The 18,735-nt window shown below is 44.9% G+C and overlaps 1 protein-coding gene across 1 annotated transcript in view; it reads left to right on the forward strand.

The window, feature by feature from the left end:
- The first annotated feature begins 427 nt into the window (after nucleotides 1-427).
- LOC149864168 (complement factor H-related protein 1-like) overlaps nucleotides 428-18,735 on the forward strand; it is a 36,251-nt gene continuing 17,943 nt past the window's right edge. Inside the window, exons 1-5 of the mRNA XM_090049758.1 lie at nucleotides 428-458; nucleotides 2,214-2,408; nucleotides 5,271-5,447; nucleotides 7,409-7,591; nucleotides 9,984-10,187. Coding sequence (XP_089905884.1) covers nucleotides 428-458; nucleotides 2,214-2,408; nucleotides 5,271-5,447; nucleotides 7,409-7,512 — 507 coding nt within the window. The 3' untranslated portion in view covers nucleotides 7,513-7,591; nucleotides 9,984-10,187. The remainder of the gene's footprint in view (nucleotides 459-2,213; nucleotides 2,409-5,270; nucleotides 5,448-7,408; nucleotides 7,592-9,983; nucleotides 10,188-18,735) is intronic.

Here is an 18,735-nt window from a genome sequence, read left to right on the forward strand (position 1 = left end):
GCAGGCCAACGTCCCAGAGAACACATGTGAAAGAAGACAGGGCTGGGAATCAGGAACCAAGGTCCCAGGCAGTGGACCTGAGCTCAGAGGCACAGCCAGAATAAAAGGGCCAAGGCCAGGAAAGATGAGGCCTGGACAGATGTTCAAGGCTAGAGGGCCAAAAGCTGCTTTCAGGCCAGAGGGTCCCCACTCTGAATAGACATGAAGTAATTATACACCAAACTAGTGCTTCTTAGAGCAGGAACTGAGCAGTGCAGACATACCTGCACTTTGATTTCCCAACTTCAAACTTCTGCTCTTCATTCTTGTGCCTATCCTGTAAATCATCCAGTCCTGAACACAGGGTAACTTTTTTTTCTCCATGTCCTGTGGTCTTCACACCAGGAACTAATCATTCTAAAATAGTACTCAGGCATCCCAGAAGAGCATGAAGAAAGAAGAGAAGCCTGATAAACTAAGTAAATAGTAATAGCATTGACAGACCTTGTATATGACGAGAATCCCTAAATGTCATAGCCAAGCCAAGGCAAACCAAAACAAAATGTGATTAATCAAAAATCTGAAGCTCTGTGTGGTCAGTTACCTCTTAATCAATATTTGATAAATGCTTTCCCTTAAATGATGAGAGTTTTTACTGGACAAGCCTTTTTCCTTCCTGCTACAGCCTTTGAAAAGGGCAAATGGGGAAAAAATGGGAAACACCACTTGGCAGGGTGTTCAGGTAGAATGTGGTTAATTTACAAATTGGTTAAGTGGAAATCTGAAGGGATCAGTCAGAGATAGTCTCTCTCTCTCTCTCTCTCTCTCTCTCTCTCTCTCCCCCGCCCCGCCTCTCTTTCTTCCTCCCAGAGTCAAAAGGGAATGAGAAAAGTTTTTGTGGCTTTCCATGGAAATCCTTAATCCATTCAGATTTTGCTAGGATGTTTGGGAGAGGAGACCCTGCTGAGTTAAGAGGTGTATTCAGTTACATGCACATTGCTTAAATTCTTCATTTGTATTCTAGGATGGAATGGGCTAGTATGACCAGCCAAGCTATGCCTGAATGGTGCCTAAACACTTTACTAACACTCCCCTGCTTCCTGATTAAACTTCTGTATAAGAAATTACAAATTTGACAGTCCTTTGAAGACTTGAAACGTGTAAAAAGAAAGAACATCCATTGTTCTTTCTTATCTAGGGGTCTTAGACCAACTGGTTTCACAGTAAAAGTTCTTGTTGAAGGGCTTTCGTTTGTTTTTCATGTGCCAGCCCATGTTCCTAACTAGGAAGTTGAAAACTTCAATGAATACCAACTATCTGGGTGAGTCTCAAATGTTTGGAAGTCGACAGAACCTCTCAGCTGATTTCTGAATCAGGAATGGCCTGAGATATCAACTCTTAGAAAACTCCAGACATGGTGCAGCCAACAAGGAAACTTATTTTATGTCCGTGGCTGTCTGACAAGAATCTGTGTTTTTAGGCTAGTAAGTTTTCATTTTATAAGAGGGAAGTACACAGCAGATGCTAATATGAGTGACTGGTGCCTCCTGAATATGGGGGGTCACCCACAGAAGCCTCTGACAACGGCAGCCCTGTCGGGGGGGGCATAAGCCCTACTGATAGCATCAGTGTTCACCATCAAGGGGTTCACCGGCCCCATCAGGGGGGCACATGCATCCCTGGGTACCCCCTATCATTCGCCTATGGATGTTAAGATGGAAACCATTGGTGACACGTAGTGGGTACACACAGGTGCACGTGCATCCCCTGATATCGGCCATGTACCCCCTGGAAGTGCCAGCCATGAAGCCGGAAGCGCCACTGGAAGTGCACTTCCAGTTTCACCAGTTTTGCTGCTGGATTGGTGATTAGCTGCTGGGGGAGATGCCCCAGCCTCAGCTGTTGGTGATGGGGGAACAACTCTGTCAGTGATCTGGTGCCTCCCTAGACTCAGGAGGCACCAGTCGCCCATGATGAGAACCATGCATGTGAGTTAACTGTACCGAAGGTGAAATACTGAGTTAGGAAAGCCTCTTTTTTCTGACACTGACAGAAAAGAAACTTCTCTGAGATAAGCAGTGCTATTGTCTGTCTCAGTTCAAGTGTCTCTCAGATAATGGTGAATGGGAAACTTCAGGTAATGAAAAACTATACTAAAAATAAATAAAAACCTTGGACTGCATTCATGGTGGGGTTTACCTATGTTATCTGTGTACCTTGATGTTGATCAACAGTCCATTGCCACAGCTGTAGCAATAGGAGGTACAAGAAGATCTGCCTCACAAAGCAGCTGAGGAGAGCATCAAAAGAGGAAAAGAAATCCATGTCAGCTGTTGCAGGTGCTGGATTTACTTTCTGGATCCTCAGGATGACATTGCTGAGATACATGTTCGTTCAGATCCTCTGGGCTTACTCTTCTCAGGCAGAAGGTAAGGTATAACAAGCATCAAAATATTTAGATAAAGTTATTTGGGTGAACCTGATATCTTTTATTAGACCAACTTTAATAGTTGGAAAAAAAAATTCTTAGCAAGCTTTTAGTTTTAAAAAACCTTCATCTGGCTGAGGAAGCATCTGCAGTTGTTGTATGCTCTTTCTAGATAGAATGAATAGTAAAGAGGCCAGAGGCTGGTGTGATGCAAGGAAGGCAATCAGTGAAGATGTAAATTGAGGAGTCAGTGGGTGAGAGACAGGCTGGGGTAGAGAAGGGGGATCAATGTAGTAGGTAAATACTGATGTGGTACCTGGGGACTCAGATGTCAGAAGCCACACAGATACCATGTGAAGAATTGCTGCAGTACCAAAGAAAACCATTCATGAATCACGTACCAGTGGTTATGACATATTATTCCTCCCTTGAAACCATACGGAAAATCCTCAAACAGTTGCAACCCATACTAGAAGGAAACCTAATTCTTAAAGAGATCTTCCCAGAACCACCCATCCTAGCCTTCAAACAAGCACTGAATCTCACTAACCTCATCACCAGAAGCAAACTTCCTACAGTCCAGAACACATCAAATGGATCCAGACCATGCCATGAGAAGAAAGGCAAAACCTGTCTAGACATCACCACCCCTGCAATCACTACACCCCACAACAGAACCATCACCATTCCTGGATCTTACAGCTGCACCTCCAGAAATGTAATATATCTCATCCAATGCACCAAATGCCCTGATGGAAAATACATAGGAGAGGCCAGACAACAACTGTTCACCAGAATGAATGCACACTGGAAATCTATCAGAGACAAAAATGTCCAACGACCTGTGGGGGCACATTTCTCACAAGAAAACCATTCTCTCTCCACTTTCTCAGTTCTAATGCTCAGAGGGAACTTACAAAACACTTTTTAGAGCTGAGCATAAGAACTTCACTTCATCAACCTCCTAGATATGAAAAATCATGGACTACATATAGATGTTAGATTTATGACACATTGCAACCTGCCTGATATGTGACTCCTCAGGTACCTCTACACTATTTACCTGCTACATTCATCTCCCTTCTCCCCTTCCCCCTGCCACCTGTCTCTTACCCACTGACTCCTCAATTTACATCTTCACTGCCTTTCTTGCATGCATACCAGCCTCTGGCCTCTTGACTATTCATTCCACCCAGGAAGAGTGCATGCAAACTTCAGATGCTTCCTCGGCTTGACGAAGGGATTTTAAACCTGAAAGCTTGCTAAGAAATTTTTTTCCAACTATTAAAATTGGTCTAATAAAAGATATCAGATTCACCCAAATAACCTTATCTACCATTTTGAAGCACGTGGATGCTGATACATGAGATGCTCTGGAGCCGCTCAAACTAAAGTCCACCTCCCTCCCCTCCCTTGCCCCCAGAACAAATGTATAGATGCCCTTAGAGTATTCCTTGCTTGGCATACTGTACCTGATGAAGTCCTAAGTCCAGCACCATACTTTCATTTTTTAGTCTACTTACATTGAACCCTTTACTGTGTGATCATACAGAATACATGCTTATTTCTGGCAGTGCCCTGGGGAATGGGCTGCCTTATGAGATTCCACCCCACCTTCCTGCTTACAGACACACACTGAGGAAATCTCCTGCAAAGGGATTCCCCCCATGCACATATATACCCCCTGAAATGGGGTGCATGTCACAAGCAGGGAGAGGGGACCCCTATGGGAGTTTTTCCTTTTTGCACTGCAGTTGTGTATTGGGTAAATCCTCTACAGGAGATTTCTTTTTTCTCCAACATGGGGGGCATGTCTGCAAGTGGCATTTTCCCTTTGCTTGCATACTGTAACTCCAAGGTGAACTATGGCACTCAGCAATGTGTGGCATCCAGCTCCACAGCTGAACACACTCCAAGACAATGTCTGTTTCTAGCCTTTGAAGCAAGGCTGGATATTCACCACATCCTTGTTACATTCCTAGGGTGATTTCTGACCATCAAGCTTTCCCTAAAGGGGCTTTCTTATCATTATACTATTCTATTGAAGTAATTTCAAATAAACCAGATCCTGGACAATAAGCTGCTAGGAACCCTGTTTCTCTAATAACTGAGAAAAACCTTACCAATTTAACTGAAGATTTGGAAATAGACACTAGCAAGATCAGACCTTGTGCATGCTTAAATGGAAAAAATCAGATTAGAAAAATCGTTTATGAAGGGAGTGGCAGGTTGCCTAACATTTAATAAGGAGATGAGTATTTGGATGGTCTTCTGACTTTACCTAACCTTTACCATCCTCTCATACTTAGTGGTCTACTCCTCTCCACCCTGCCACTTTCATTGAGTTAATTCCTGTGAACAGCCTGGATGTGTCACAGTTAGTTTGGTTTATGGACTCACTGGAAATGCTTCCAAGAAGGAATAGTTCTTAAATTGTATAAAACACCAGGGCAACCTGCTTGCAGAAGAGATTATTTTTTAACTGAAAGTTTGTTTTCTGGTGTCACAACCTGAGTAACATGACATCACAGATGAAGTCAAACTGGCTTCTTCTTAAAGAGGTGCTGCAATCCCAGCAAGCGTTGCAGCCATCCCCATAGAGAGTAACTTCGTGTGTGCTCCAGGCTCCTTCCTCCTGCAACCTGTGCTCCTTCCTCTAACCTCTCAGCCAATGGCTGCAGGTTTGCTGAGAAAAAGAGAGAAGTCTTAGTGTAGATTTCAATATTCTGGGAAATATTTGCACACTACAGGAGCTACTAAACCTGTGTAAGAAAACCTGACAGAACAAGCTGGAAAATTTATTCAGGTGTTTATGTCTTGACTACACTTAGGATAACCCATTTTGTGTGTCCTGTTTATATAGTGCCGGTATGTGAACAGCCCCCTGAAGTGGATTTTGGTGACATTTTCAGTGGTGAAAAATCAGAATATGTGGAAAGTGACAGAGTGCAGTACTGCTGCTACCCTGGGTACACGCTGGCTGGATCTGAATGGATAACATGTAATGGAGGAAGTTGGACCCAACTGCCAAAATGCCTAGGTAATTAGCAAGTATTTTGCTTGAGGGTGGGTTAGGTTTTTGGGAATCTGTAGTCCTCAGTATTTAATCATAGGCAATTGGCTCTGATTAGATAACCAAAAATTTGTTAGTTCCATATGGGATGAAGCTGGTGCCATCCTTGTGATTACTCCTGTGAGCTGCACTGGGGCATCTGATGGAAATATTTGACAAAGAGGAAATTGGGGAATTCTCTAATTTGCCACCACTGGATTTTACAGCAAGTTATTGCCAGGGGTACAATGTTTTCTTCATCTAGGACGATGTTGGCTCAATCAGAGCTGCATGACTTCCTTCCCTGTATATAGAAATGCTTTTCTTTTCAAATCCCTCCACAAACTCCCTCCTCAGATTCCTCCACCATACCTTAATGGCATGACTTATGCCATCAGATGTTGAGGAATGCCTGATGTCTTTCCTTCCAAGCAGTGGCAATGAGTAGGAGGTTCACAGGGGTGCACATGCACCCCTGTCAGGCTGCACTCCCCTTTTACTTGGAGGGCACAAGGGCAGGCGGGAGCACCAGTGCACCCCACGAGTCCTGGCTGAGGAGCAGGGCTGCCAGTAAAAGCAGACACGCCTCTTCCAGAAGTTGTCACGGGACTTCCAGAAGTGGTGTGACCACTTTCATGGTGAGTGAGATCGGGGATGGACAACCCCCCTGGTTATTGTGATCAACCACAGGGGAACCCTCCACCCCTTTGGTTAGCATCCTCATCCACTGGGGGGACTCCTCCCAGTCAGTGGGATTGCCCACCAGGGCCCCCGCCAGATCAGTGGGATTACTCCTATCACTGACTGGTGTCGGGGGGGGAGGGCATATCTGCCCCCTGACTCAAGAGGAACCAGTCACTCATGTTTCCAGGGATGGTGGAAGACAATACAAATACTACAAGCATTACCGTCTCAAACTCTGCATGGATTCACTGGGGTTCCTTGGTCATTTCCAAGTGTTGAGTTGGCAACAAACTTACTTCACAGCTTACCTGTCTGCATCTGCTTGTAGTATGAGATACTAGTTTAAATTGTGATGAAAAATAAAAAATGAATCAGGCTTTTGCATGTATAGAAATGAATGTTTGATTGGAAATAGTATATTTAAGCTTTTCCTGATTTCATGTAGCCCCATGTACTATCACTAAGAAGCAGCTGGAGGACAAAAACCTGTTTGTACGCAATAACCAAAGACGTACAGTTATACTTCTGAGTGCTCAAAACGTGGAGTTTTCCTGCAGTAAAGGATATAACCTCGCTGTTCCTTCTGTCAGGACATGTGTTGATGGAAATATCCATTTCCCACTGTGTATCCCACGTAAGTATGATCAATCACAAAGAATTTCTTTGGAGTGAAATGATGTAAGAAACTGTCATCTGAAAAAAAGTAAAGTGTGAGCTACAGTGGGGCTCAAAATAGGAAGAAAATAAAGAACTGTGGGTGACAGTAGACTGGTAAGAAAAAGTGAGGTAATGTGGGCCAAGAAGGTGCTTAGTTTTTCTCTCTGGCTTGAAGATAAAGGTTAAAACAGCAAGAATCTTGTTTAGGAAAACTTCTGTCTTCTGGGGTTCTGATCACTTTTCCTGCTGCTGGATACACTGAATATTATGAATACTTTGCACTAACTGTCAACAGGTTTTTATCTTGAGGATGAATGGAGGTCATCCTGGTCCCACTGGGGTGGGATCGTTGTCTTCACTGGGGGCAGGGTTTAATCTGATAAATGGTTATTGTAAATAATCAACATAATGCCATAAATGTATAGATGGTCCTTCTTCCTAAATTGCTGTACAAATAATTGCCCTTGTGCTTCAGCTCTTCTCATGAATGAACCCTGCTCATGGAAGCACTGTTTACAGTGCCCCACTCTACCACTGGGACGTAGCTTCCATGAAGTTTCACCTTGTGCTTTCAATATATGGGGGTTTTTTCTATTGATTTTGTGCAGAAACAGGAAAGAAGTGTGGACGTCCACCTACTATTGATAATGGAGATATAACTACTTTCTCCCAGAAAGAGTATGCCTCTGGGTCCTCTGTGGAATACAAATGACAACATTTTTACACACTGGGAGGACAAAATACATCTTTTTGTAACAATGGAAATTGGACAAAACCACCAGCCTGTGTGGGTAAGTTACCTTCAATGATAGAAATGGTTTGCTTTTTAAGGGAACTTTTGCTAACAAATGGTAGTGTAGCCCAGGTAACTTGGGTATATGCTCCCCTTCTTCAATTGTAGGGGATTGTTAGCTGACAGGTGTGCTGGGGGGGGAGAGGGAACTGCAGACTGCTCAATTTCCCTCCATCCCTATACAACCAGGCCAGGACAGTCAGGGGACTTAATTGTGTATAAATGTATTTACATTAACTTATCACAAGGAAAAGAAACATGGATATAAACATATATACTATATATATATAAGATATCTAAACAAATAACATAAACAATACCTTCTGGGTAAATGCCATAAAACCTTATAACAGTGCTCCAGATACAGGTAAGTCACAGGTAAGTATCTGACCTGAAACAGATAAACCCCAAAATATACATAGATAGCTAACAGATAAACTATAGATAAGTATGGGGGGAACAATAAATAAGCCACAAGTAAATACAAATAAACAAGAGGTGGAATGATAGCAATAGGGGGTCCCAGCAGAGTCCCAGGACTCTACTCATCTACTAATTTACAAAAGTGAGAGTTCACAAAATATAAGGCATGGCATCACACCACTTATAGCGCAAGAACCCTAAAGATAAACTTAAGCCCAAGGGAAAACCCCAATGCCCTGGGGCTTTTCCCTACAAGGAAGCTGGTAACTTTAGGGGGGCCCTCCCAGTGGGACCTCCACTTTCAGGAGCCCTTAACCAACCAGGGAGGACTTCCTCTCTCGTGTGGGAATCCTCTTTTCCCTGTAACTCATGGCTCCCGGGCTTGGAGGGTGGCCATTGTCCTCTGCACCAAGCTGCTCTCTTGCCTGCAGTGGGCTTCGGGGTGGGGGAGGTGTTGCTGTCCCTGGAACAGGGCTTCTCTATGCAGGGCTTCTGGGGCCTCTGGCTTGATCCTGTCTGCTGGCTCAGTAGCCTGAGCACCGTCTGGCTCCCTGGATTCCCTAGACATAACCTTTTGCTATGGGTTGGAGGCCTGGCCTGCCTCATGCAGTACCAAGCTCGGTCTGCTCCTGGACCCTCTGTGCAGCGCCTCCTGCCCCAAGCAACCAAACTCATTCCAGGGGTTGAGGAACTGAGCTGCCCAAATGCTCCAAAGGTCCTACTCCATGCACTGGCCTGTGCACTGTCTCTCTAGCCACACATCAGAGGTTGCAGACCCGAGCTGCCTCACTCAGCTCCCAGGTTCTGGATGCCATGCTGAACACCAAGAGCTTAGCTGCTGAAGCCCTCCACCGTTCCCCATTGATGAAAGTCCTCAGGGCACTTCTGGGCTACTGCTTCACCCTGCTGAGCAGCTCTCCTCAGCTCTTCTAAGCCCCGCTCTTCTCTCTTCTCTGTCCTGGATGTGTTCCCCTCATGCTGGGCATGCAGCTCCTTTTATACGCTCCAGGGCTCCTCCCCTGAAGTCTTCTGGACCTCGGTATTGCAGTCTTCAATCAGATCCAGGAGTGGGGGGAACTCCTGTCCCCCACCTCTCAGAAAAAGGGGTGTGACTTAACTCCTCTTGCTTCCTTCTGATTGGTGGATGGGCTCCACCAATCAAACCAGCAAGATTTCAAGCCTGGGACTCAATCCAAGCTCCGAAAGGAGTAGTTTATGTATAACAAGAATATCCAGAATTCTAAATGATATCCACAAAGATTTTGAAAGACTAGGAAATACTGCTTTAGCTCAGTTACTAATAATGCTGTAGGATTTTTAGCAATTGGTATGAACCATCTGTTGTCAGCCCACTGTCAGGAGTACAATACTAGACTCAGTGGACTTTAACTTTTGCCAAGAATGGTAATGACAGGATTCTTTACCAGTCATTTTTTCCATGGACAACTGCAAAAGGAATTTGTAACTATTGGAAAAAACAGGTGATATATTGTTCATGATTTGCTTTTGATGTACAGGACATTTCCATGTACCTCTGCACCTTCTCCCTTTTACTTAGGCTTTCAGAACAGAGACCTAACAGCTGTATAGATGTGTGCTCAGGAGTGAAGAAGAATGCAACTGATACAGGGCTCAGGGTCTATTCAGATTTATTTACTGCACCCATCATTGTGGTACTAGAATCCTGAGGATGCAAAACAGCAGCACAGACACAAAGAATACATATAAGCTCACAGACTAGGCTTTAAATATTTTATGCCCTGTAATAGTTTTATTTTTTAATTGTTTTTCTCATCCCTCATTTTTGTTTAGCATCTCCTAATCAGTATGATATGACTGCAACACTTGAATGTGATAGATGGTAGAATATAATAATTGTAATGTGACATCTTCTCTTTATACTGTATATGCTCTCTGAGTCTTATTAGAATATGGACATCAAACTTTCCTGTTTTTCCTCATTCTAGAGCCATGTACTATCGATGTGACAGGAATGCAAAGCCATGGCATAGAGCTGAATGAGAAGTCAAAAGGAAAACAATACATCCCCCATGGTGATTTTGTTAAGTTTAAGTGCAAACTGGGGTATGCACATCCTACTGCGTTGTCTGCTTCTGATTTTACTGTGTGGTGCTACTCAGGCAATGTTTCTTATCCCCAGTGCAATAAAGGTAAGGATTCTTTTCTTTAAGTAGTGTTCTTTGGTGACATTCTGAACTGGTAGGATAGACTAAACTAATTAAGGTAAAAAATAGGAAAAGGCATGTCAATTATTCATGTTAACACGGTGTATGGAAATCTTGTATTTTTTGAGATGGCTCCAGATTTGTTTTGCCAGATAGGTTGCATCTATATGAGATGTGTTAATGTGCATTAGCCTACTTTAATGTGCACTTTGGGCATGTGTCTACATGTGACTGCCCTTAATGTGCATTAGAAATGGCAAATTTAGGTGTAAGTAGGTAAAGCGCCCAGAGGGGCCACGTGCAGCATCACAGAGGGATGTTGGCCCTGGACTCAGGCAGGCAGAGGGGAAGCCACCTGCCACTGAGGATAAGCCCTCCACCTGCCATGGCTGCTGCTGCCCTCAGACACATGGAGGAATCACCCGAGGCTGGGGTGCTGGGCACCTGGCCCCTCTGTGCCTGGATTCTGTCCCCTAGGACACCCCATCCCCGCCCCCACTCTGGGACAGAAAGACTGAGACTTTTGTAAATAGTCACTATTCAAAGAGGGTTTTCTAATGTTGGTGGGTGGAGAGGGTGGTGGAAGAGCTCTGTGTATTGGGGAGGAGATGGGTCCCTATGTGTTGTGGGGGAGGGATGGGGATGGGAGTTCCAAGGGTAAGAAAGATTTTTTCTTTTGACCATGTGCATGTTCTGAGAGTGATACTTGGGGTAAGCTGGAGATAGGGTGTATGTGGGCAGCGGGGCAGATGTGCTAGAGTGGGGAGTGCTCCACGGGGTAGTCCATCAGGGCCTCTTACACCTGGTTCCCCGGTCTCCACTGGCAGGTGCGTGCCTCATCTGGAGCCTCGTTGGAGGGGACCCACTGCTGGTACTGCTGCTACAGCACATGTTCCCACCACCAGGCTGCTTCCACTTGGAACGCTTCCTCTGCCCAGGCCTCCCTGAATTCCTCTCCCCAGCTCTCACAAATATTGTACAGCACACATGCTGTGATGATGACCTGGGGGAGGTTTTTCTCAAGCACTTTGAAGGAGGCCATGTGGGACCACCAGTGGTCTTTGAGGAGGCCAAAGGTGCAGTTGACTATAGTGTAGGTTCTCCCAAGCTGCTGGTTAAAATGGGCCTGGTGGGGGTTCAGTTGCCTGCTGTAGGGCCTCATGAGCCATGGGAGTAGCAGGTAGGCTGGGTCCATAGATTTCATAGACATTAGGGCTGGACCCCAGTGAGGAGGTGTGGGATGACAACAGTACCTAGCTGCATGTCCTCTACTCCTGGTGCAAAGCTCCTGCTCTCCCTAAGCATGTCCAGCTCCAAGTTGGAAAACACATGCATCAAGTGTGCTGCCTGTGCAGCTAGCAGTGATGTGAGAAAGTACCCTGGTTGTCAATGACCGCCTGGAGGACCACTGAATGGAAACCCCTCCAGCTACAGTAGGGGTAGCCTTAATGGGGTGGGCAGATGATGGGGATGTGCATCCCATTCAGAGTCCCAATCCACTGTGGGAACCCCAGTGCCTGGAACCCTGCGACCACCGCCTGGGAGTTATGGACATAGAGGACCATGTCCACAAGCATGTTCTGAAAGGTGCCACATTCCTCCATGACAGATTCCCTGGTGGGGGTCTTGCCCACCCCAAACACGTGCCTTACATATCACAGGCTGCCAGAAGTAGCCAACTTGACCAGCACCAGAGACAGGTGTTTGTCAGTGGGGAGGGCCTGGTGCATCTTAGTGTCTTGGCACTCCAGGTGGGGCCAGAGCTGGTGCAGCAGATCATCAAAGTTGCTTTGGATCATTCTGAAGGCATTGAGCCACTGCTCATCATCCCAGTGCATCATTGTACAATGCACCGCCATCAGTCCTGGCTGGCACAGTGGGACCAAAGGCATTGGGGCTGGTGGAAAGGGTGTAATGGCAGTCCTAGAGGTGGTGTTCTGGAGCCCCGGCTATTGTGGCTGGCAGCAGCAGCTGTGCGGTGGTGGGGACCCTGGGATGCCATGGGGCAGTTGTTGTCCAGGCAGTCACTGAGGGTTGGAGAACTGAGAGAAGCAAGATGGCTGTAAGTCAGGTGCTGGTAATGGCTGTGGGCCAGCAAGATGGCTGCAGTGGCTAGGACAGTGCCACAGCAAGGGCAGGTGGGCAAGCAGGGTGACAGCCCCATGTGACCAAAGCATTTCACAGGAATGGGAATGGGGGAAGGGCAGCTCGTGGTGCTGCATGCACTTCCGGCAAGAATGGGTGGGGGGCATGTGCCCCTCTGGATCTGTGCACTGGGTGAGGGCAGTCCGCCTCTGTGGGCTTTGCCTTAGGCGCCAAACTTCAGTGCTTCAGCAGTGGGATAGAAGCAGAGCTGGGGCAGGAGCAGAGGTGTCATGTGCTGTTTGTGTCCATGCTGTCCTGCTTCTCCCACCATAAGAAATATCTGCTTAGATGTCACAGTGTGGGGCTCTGTTTTAAAGATGGCTGCCAAGTGCTGGCAGCTGGATCTGGCTCCAAATTGGCTGCTAAGTGCTGACAGCCATGTGGCTGGAAGCTGGAGCTCCTGCCCAGTAGACAATGGGGCACACGGCAGGGCTAGAGTTAGTTCCATGTCTCGGCATGCATAAATACCTGCCAAAAATTACTTAATGCACATTAAATGTAGTCACATTTAAATTCATGTGTAGAGGTGTCCATGCTAAAATAATTTAAAACATCATTATAGTTTTAAGCATTAACCCTCTACTATCTTATTTCTTAAGTTGGAAGAAGAGCAGATGCCATCGGACACTTTCTCTTTTTTTTTAACCAGGCACCACATGTGGGATTTTGTTCTTATGGAACAAAATTTCTGGAAATTCCTCCACAGATTGAAAATATACAGGGCAATAGAATGTGTGAGTGGGGAAAAGAGAAGAAAAAGGTTTCAGTATAACTGTAAAAACCCTGCACTAAATTATGCTGACAGGAATCCCACAGGGAACAGTATGCCAGCAAAGGAACAGAGGGCAGAAGGGGCATGAGAATGCTTTGACTCCAGGACTGTCCTCAAGAACTTCAACTACTGCATATGGAAAAGCCTTACCAATGCATAGGTCTAGAGTAAGACCCTTTATACCAAAGCAGTGATGCCAAAAGACAGGTTTGGTACCTAGATTAGAGGTAAATGTGGGGGTAGTCTATGTATAAAAGAGGCAGAAATAGGTCTACAGCCAACATTTTCTTTGCTTGCACTTTAAAGCAGAAAACAGACATTTATCCCAAAATCTATCTGGCTCCCCACAACAGCACAACATAGATTCTCACCTACACTGGCTGGAGAGACTCAAGAGGTGGGAGCAGGGTGGCATGCTGATTGACAGCAGGTCTTCTTGAATTTGCTGAGTTCTCCAAATTTCTCTTCAGCCTATGCCCAATATTTACAGATGACTGGTTTTAGTAGGCTAATAAATTACCTTTGATATTTTAAATTATTTGTCTCACTAAAACTTTAGGAAGTGAACCAAAACAGATTTTTTGTAGACTTGGAAGGTGTCAAAAGTATTTGGGATTTATATCCTTGGGAAAGAGGGAGGGTTTCTTGTCTCCTTTCCTTCCCCATTGCGGAATTCTGTTTCTGTTTCTTCTTTACCTTACTTTACAGTCTTCTCAGAGAAGCTGTTTTTGCTTTTACAAATTACCTAAGCATTTTAACAAAAATATATCTCTGATAGCAAAATAACATGTAATACATATGGTTACATCAATCATTACTACTACTGCTTTAATATAAAACTATGAGAGAGCATATCTGGATTATTTCATGGTCTTGTCTTACCTGCTTTTAGGCCTTGTGATTTGTCTAATTGTGTTTGATGGTTCCTTTTACTTGCTGACCAAGTTAGTTATCACATCTGCAAAAGTTCACACTGCAGTTACTCAGAAACAGGCTTTGGGCCTTCTGCTTAGCAACACAGCTCACCTTAGTCTAGACCTCTTGAAAATGGCCCAGGCTGGCAACAGTTGCAGACACTAAAAATGTGACTTCTAGACCTTTCAGATTGGCATGGAGAGAAGAGTTCCTGAGCAGAAGGGCTCCAGCAAGCCTCCTGACTAATACCTGAGCTGGCATAGGCAAATCTGGTAGTTTAGCAATTGAGACTGTGGTAGAGGTCTCAACTGGCCCAGGAGTGGGACCAGGGACTGAGCTTGAGTCACAGAGGCCAACACCAAGATGTAGGGCCATAGTCCATGAAGGGTGATGACTTGTAGGCCATGAGAGGTGAGAACAAAGGCCAGGGACCCATAGCCCAGGAGGGCTTAGAACAAACCAACCATGATCCTGTAGCCAAGCCAGGGTAGAATCTGTTAGAGATAATGAGCCCAGAATGGGTAGCGAATGCAGGCCTAAGCCCAAGAGGGGTTGACAGTCGTTTAAGGTACAGAGGCCTAAGCCCAGGAAGTGCTGGGATGCTTAAAGGCACTGGGGTTGCAAACCCCAATAGTGGCAGAAGCTGTTGCTGGTTTAGCGGCCTGAATTGATCAGAGTTGACCTTGGAGCTGAAGGCTCAGGGATGAGGGATTGACTGGACTGCACAATGGAGCTTGACACCCAGTGATTGGTAACATCTGCAAGTCTCGGGCATGGCTTAAAGGAGAGATGAGGGGGGCATGCCCTTTAGGTGATGAGAAGTGATACCTATGTTTATGGGTATGAGATATTGCTCAGGAAGCCCTGATGCAGCCTCCTTTTTACTAAAACTATAATTACATCAATCTGTGGCAGGACAGTCAAAGGGGAGATTGACCAGAGAAAGAAGTAGCAAGAACTGAGGGAACTCCGGGGTGTGTCATGGTCACCCTGGGGTGGAACCCTTTTGCAGACCCCCAGGACCCAATCCTGATATGCAAGGGGAAGGAAGGCGCAGTGCTGGAACCACAGAACCCAATACCAGAGCACAGGGGATAAGAGGGAGCAATGTATATGACTTGCAGACCAGACACTCACCACTCACCTGGTCTGCAGGGACAAAAGATTGAGCACCAGTGCCTAAGACCAATAGAGGCTTGGATTCTTGCATTAAGAATAAGAATAACAACTAATAATCTAGAGAAATATTTATATCACCAGAATCCCTCTTATAACTCAAGACACTGAAAGTCTTGCAAGATCTCTCAGAATGGCAATAAATTACAGAATACATCCATAGAAGGAACGAACTTTCTCAGCCTGAAAGGTGGTGTTTCTTGTAGCAGTAAGAATGTGATATCTCTTGGTATTGTTTCTCAATGAATTCCCCCTTTTTTTTCACTGCATTTCTTTTGATTTTGAGTACCAAAGAAGCTAGTTTTATAAATTATGGTTAAGCCTTCAGTACTACCTCTTATGATCCAACTTTCCTTCTGGACCGCCTTCATCCTTCAATCCATTTACCCATGGGACCCTATCCAAACCCCAAAGTTTGTTGAAATTTTCCCCTTTGAAATCCAGGGTCTTTACTTCATTAGTCACATGCCCTCTTTTCTTCAGTCTCCCTTAGACTCCTTCTCCAATTTCCTATCATCATCATTGTCACAACCAATTCTTTCTTGGAGGACCACTAAGTAGTGTCATCCCCTTTGTGGAACAGTATGTTGTCCTTTACATCTGTTAATAACAGGCTTGAAACATTTTGTTTTGCTAGGGTTTTTTCCAGCAGGTATCAGGGAAGTGAAAATCCTCATTAATATTACTTCATATGTTTTCACTATTCTGGTCAACTGCTTGAAGAAAAGGAAAAATACAAGAGATAGTTTACTGATAATGTTAACTGAGCAAGTTTAATCTTTTACTCAAGTTAAGCCTTACATTTCAAAAGCTTATTTGGGGCAGGATTAATGATTTTTTTTACGCTATAAAGTAGGTAAATGATAGTGTCATCCAGGATTTTTCAGGGACCTGTGTTCTTCAGTACATTATTATATGACTGGGTAGAAGGAGCAAATATTGAGATGGCAAAGATTTCAGGCAATTGTTCCAAACTTGGAAAAGTTACTGTGCACACACATATCTAGGTTATTAATTAAAATGTTGAACAATATGGTGCCCAGAGAGATCCCTGTGGACCCCCACTTTTGACCTCCCTCCATCCTCAGGAGTGATCATTTAGCCCTACCCCTTGCTTGCTTCCTATCTTTTAACCACCTCTCAATCCACAAAATAGCCTTTCCTCCAAACCTACAGCAGTGTGGTTTATTTTAAAAGTCTGTGTTGAGGGACTCAGAACTCTTGGGTAAATATCATCAAATCCTGCTAATTTTTTAGCATTAATTTCTCTATTTTGTTCTAAAACGTCCTCTGTTATAGTTAGGGCCCTCTTCTAAGATGTGAGGGACCTGTCTTCAGATCTCTGCCCCAAATATAATTAAGTGAATTCTTAAAAATAGGTTTCCCATCTATCAGGAAAGCACTGTAACTTTCTATCTATAATAGTAGTATGGAGGTCTCTTTGGATACTCTTAAAAAAGGACTGAGGCTTCATGGCTATGGTGTTGCAAGTTACCTTTAAACCGTGAAAAAGGCATTTAAAGAGGAGCATTCATCCCTTTAAGGGTGTTAACCATGCTAAAAACCCTCTAAACATTTTAAAGATATGCCAGTTAAAGAGAAGGTTCTCTGATTTATTTTGTACAGGTCATTCCAGGTACTGTTAGTCTGCTCCAGGGACATCAAACGCTCTATTTTGTTTCCTTCACACTCCTTTGCTCAACTGGAAAACTTTCAACCTCCCTTAACTTTACTACTCAGGGAATGGTTCTGGCCCCAAACCAATATGCACTCCTGCCCTAAGGATATGCAGCCCCTGACCACTTTATGTGCCACAGTGCAGCTCACCAGTCTGTTTCTCCCTTCCACTGCCAGCCACCTCACTTTGGCTCAGCTTCTCATCCCCCCCGGTATTCATTTGAAATTAATCATTTTATTTGAAGTGGCTTTGTCAGCACTTACCAAACCCATGCAAGTAAGCTCACTAAGTTTCACCTCTGATCCACTGTGGCATGCATGCAGGGAGTCTCCTGGGTTTCATTTTGCCCCAGTTTGGTATGCAGTAAACTCACTCAGTCTCAGTTCTACTTTGGTGTGGTACACATGCAGCAAACCTGCTGGGTCTCAGTCCTACCCCAAGCCTGCTGGCTTCAACTCACTGCAAATCGACTGGGTTTCCACTCTATCCTCATGTAAGTACTAACCCAACTTCCCCCTGACCCAATCCCAGTTCAGTGAAATATGTGCAAGAATTTGGTTCTTTTTTCTTATTCTTTTTTTTCACTCCTTTCTCTTTAATTCTCCCTCCAGCCCATCCACTTCAACCAGGGTTTTCCACACCCAGACACACCTCCTAGCTGGCTTCTGTGACTGTGGATTGAGGGAAACCACATGGTGGTTTCTCCACCTCTGAGTTACATGCCACCATCCCTCTCCTCTCCCACACCAAAGGAGGGATAGAGTCCTGGCACTGGTCCATTAGGACTTTGCGAAACAGCACAGTTTCATTTCAGCTTCTTTTTCACCATTTTGAAGGGACAGTGTTTCATTTCATCATTTCATTTTGTTTTGAAGCACTGTTCCATTTCATTTCATTGAAACTGTTTTGCTGTTTCAACACATTTTGACATTTCGCCCATAGAGTATAATGGGGAATCATGAAAATACCTAAAACTTTGTCATTTCTTGCCTGATTCACATGAAAATTGCAGGGATGGTAGCCCCTTCTGAGGGCATGAATCTTGCCAAGTTTAAAGGATATAGATGCAGAAGTTTCTGGGAAATCACCTCAAACTGTTCAAAGCAAAACTCTTGACACTTGCTGGCAATGGCAGCCTTCTGTTTTCTGATGTGAAGATCTGGAGGCCTGCACCCCCGGGAAGGGCAGCCAGGCTATGCTGGACTCCTCCCAGGGGTAGTCAACTGGTGAATACATTTTTTTGCAGTATAGCAAACAATAGGATAAAACACTACTTCACATTATACTCCCAAGGTCCCTTGAATAATTCCTTGATATTTCCCTCAGTATTACTACTATCAAGCAACTATTGTTGTATACTAAGTGAGGGTGTTCCCTTTCTCCAATCACATGCAGTATGTCACTTATTGAGGGATGAATGGAGGGCTGCATGGGGGGAGGAAAAGAAGGAAGGAGGCAAACAGGCAGGCAGCCTGGTTACTGGCCCTTCCTGATTACTGGTCATGTCCCAGCAGTGTTTTATGTTTGGTCTGCATGGCATGTATGACCAATGGGTGGTGGGTGGAGTAGTTTTTCAAGAGATGATGACTGCACAACTTTTATGGAGTCATGGCGTTATTGGAAAGTTGCAGGATGGACTGTTATTGGATGGAGGGAAGCTGAATGCTTGGCCAGTGCTAGTGTGCATCCAGCATTTCTTGCAAGAGAAGACTGTCTGGATGAGTTAGGCCATGCTAATATCCATTACTTAGTAACTTTTGAATTTTTGCTGGACACACAGATTAGGGAGGGAGGGTGGGAGGAAAAGGGGGATGGGGGAGAGGGAGGGAGGCAGGCAGGGGTCATTT

Source organism: Crocodylus siamensis, chromosome 5 (genome assembly GCF_052110815.1).
Source record: "Crocodylus siamensis isolate JL-2025a chromosome 5, ASM5211081v1, whole genome shotgun sequence".
Taxonomy (NCBI): domain Eukaryota; kingdom Metazoa; phylum Chordata; order Crocodylia; family Crocodylidae; genus Crocodylus; species Crocodylus siamensis.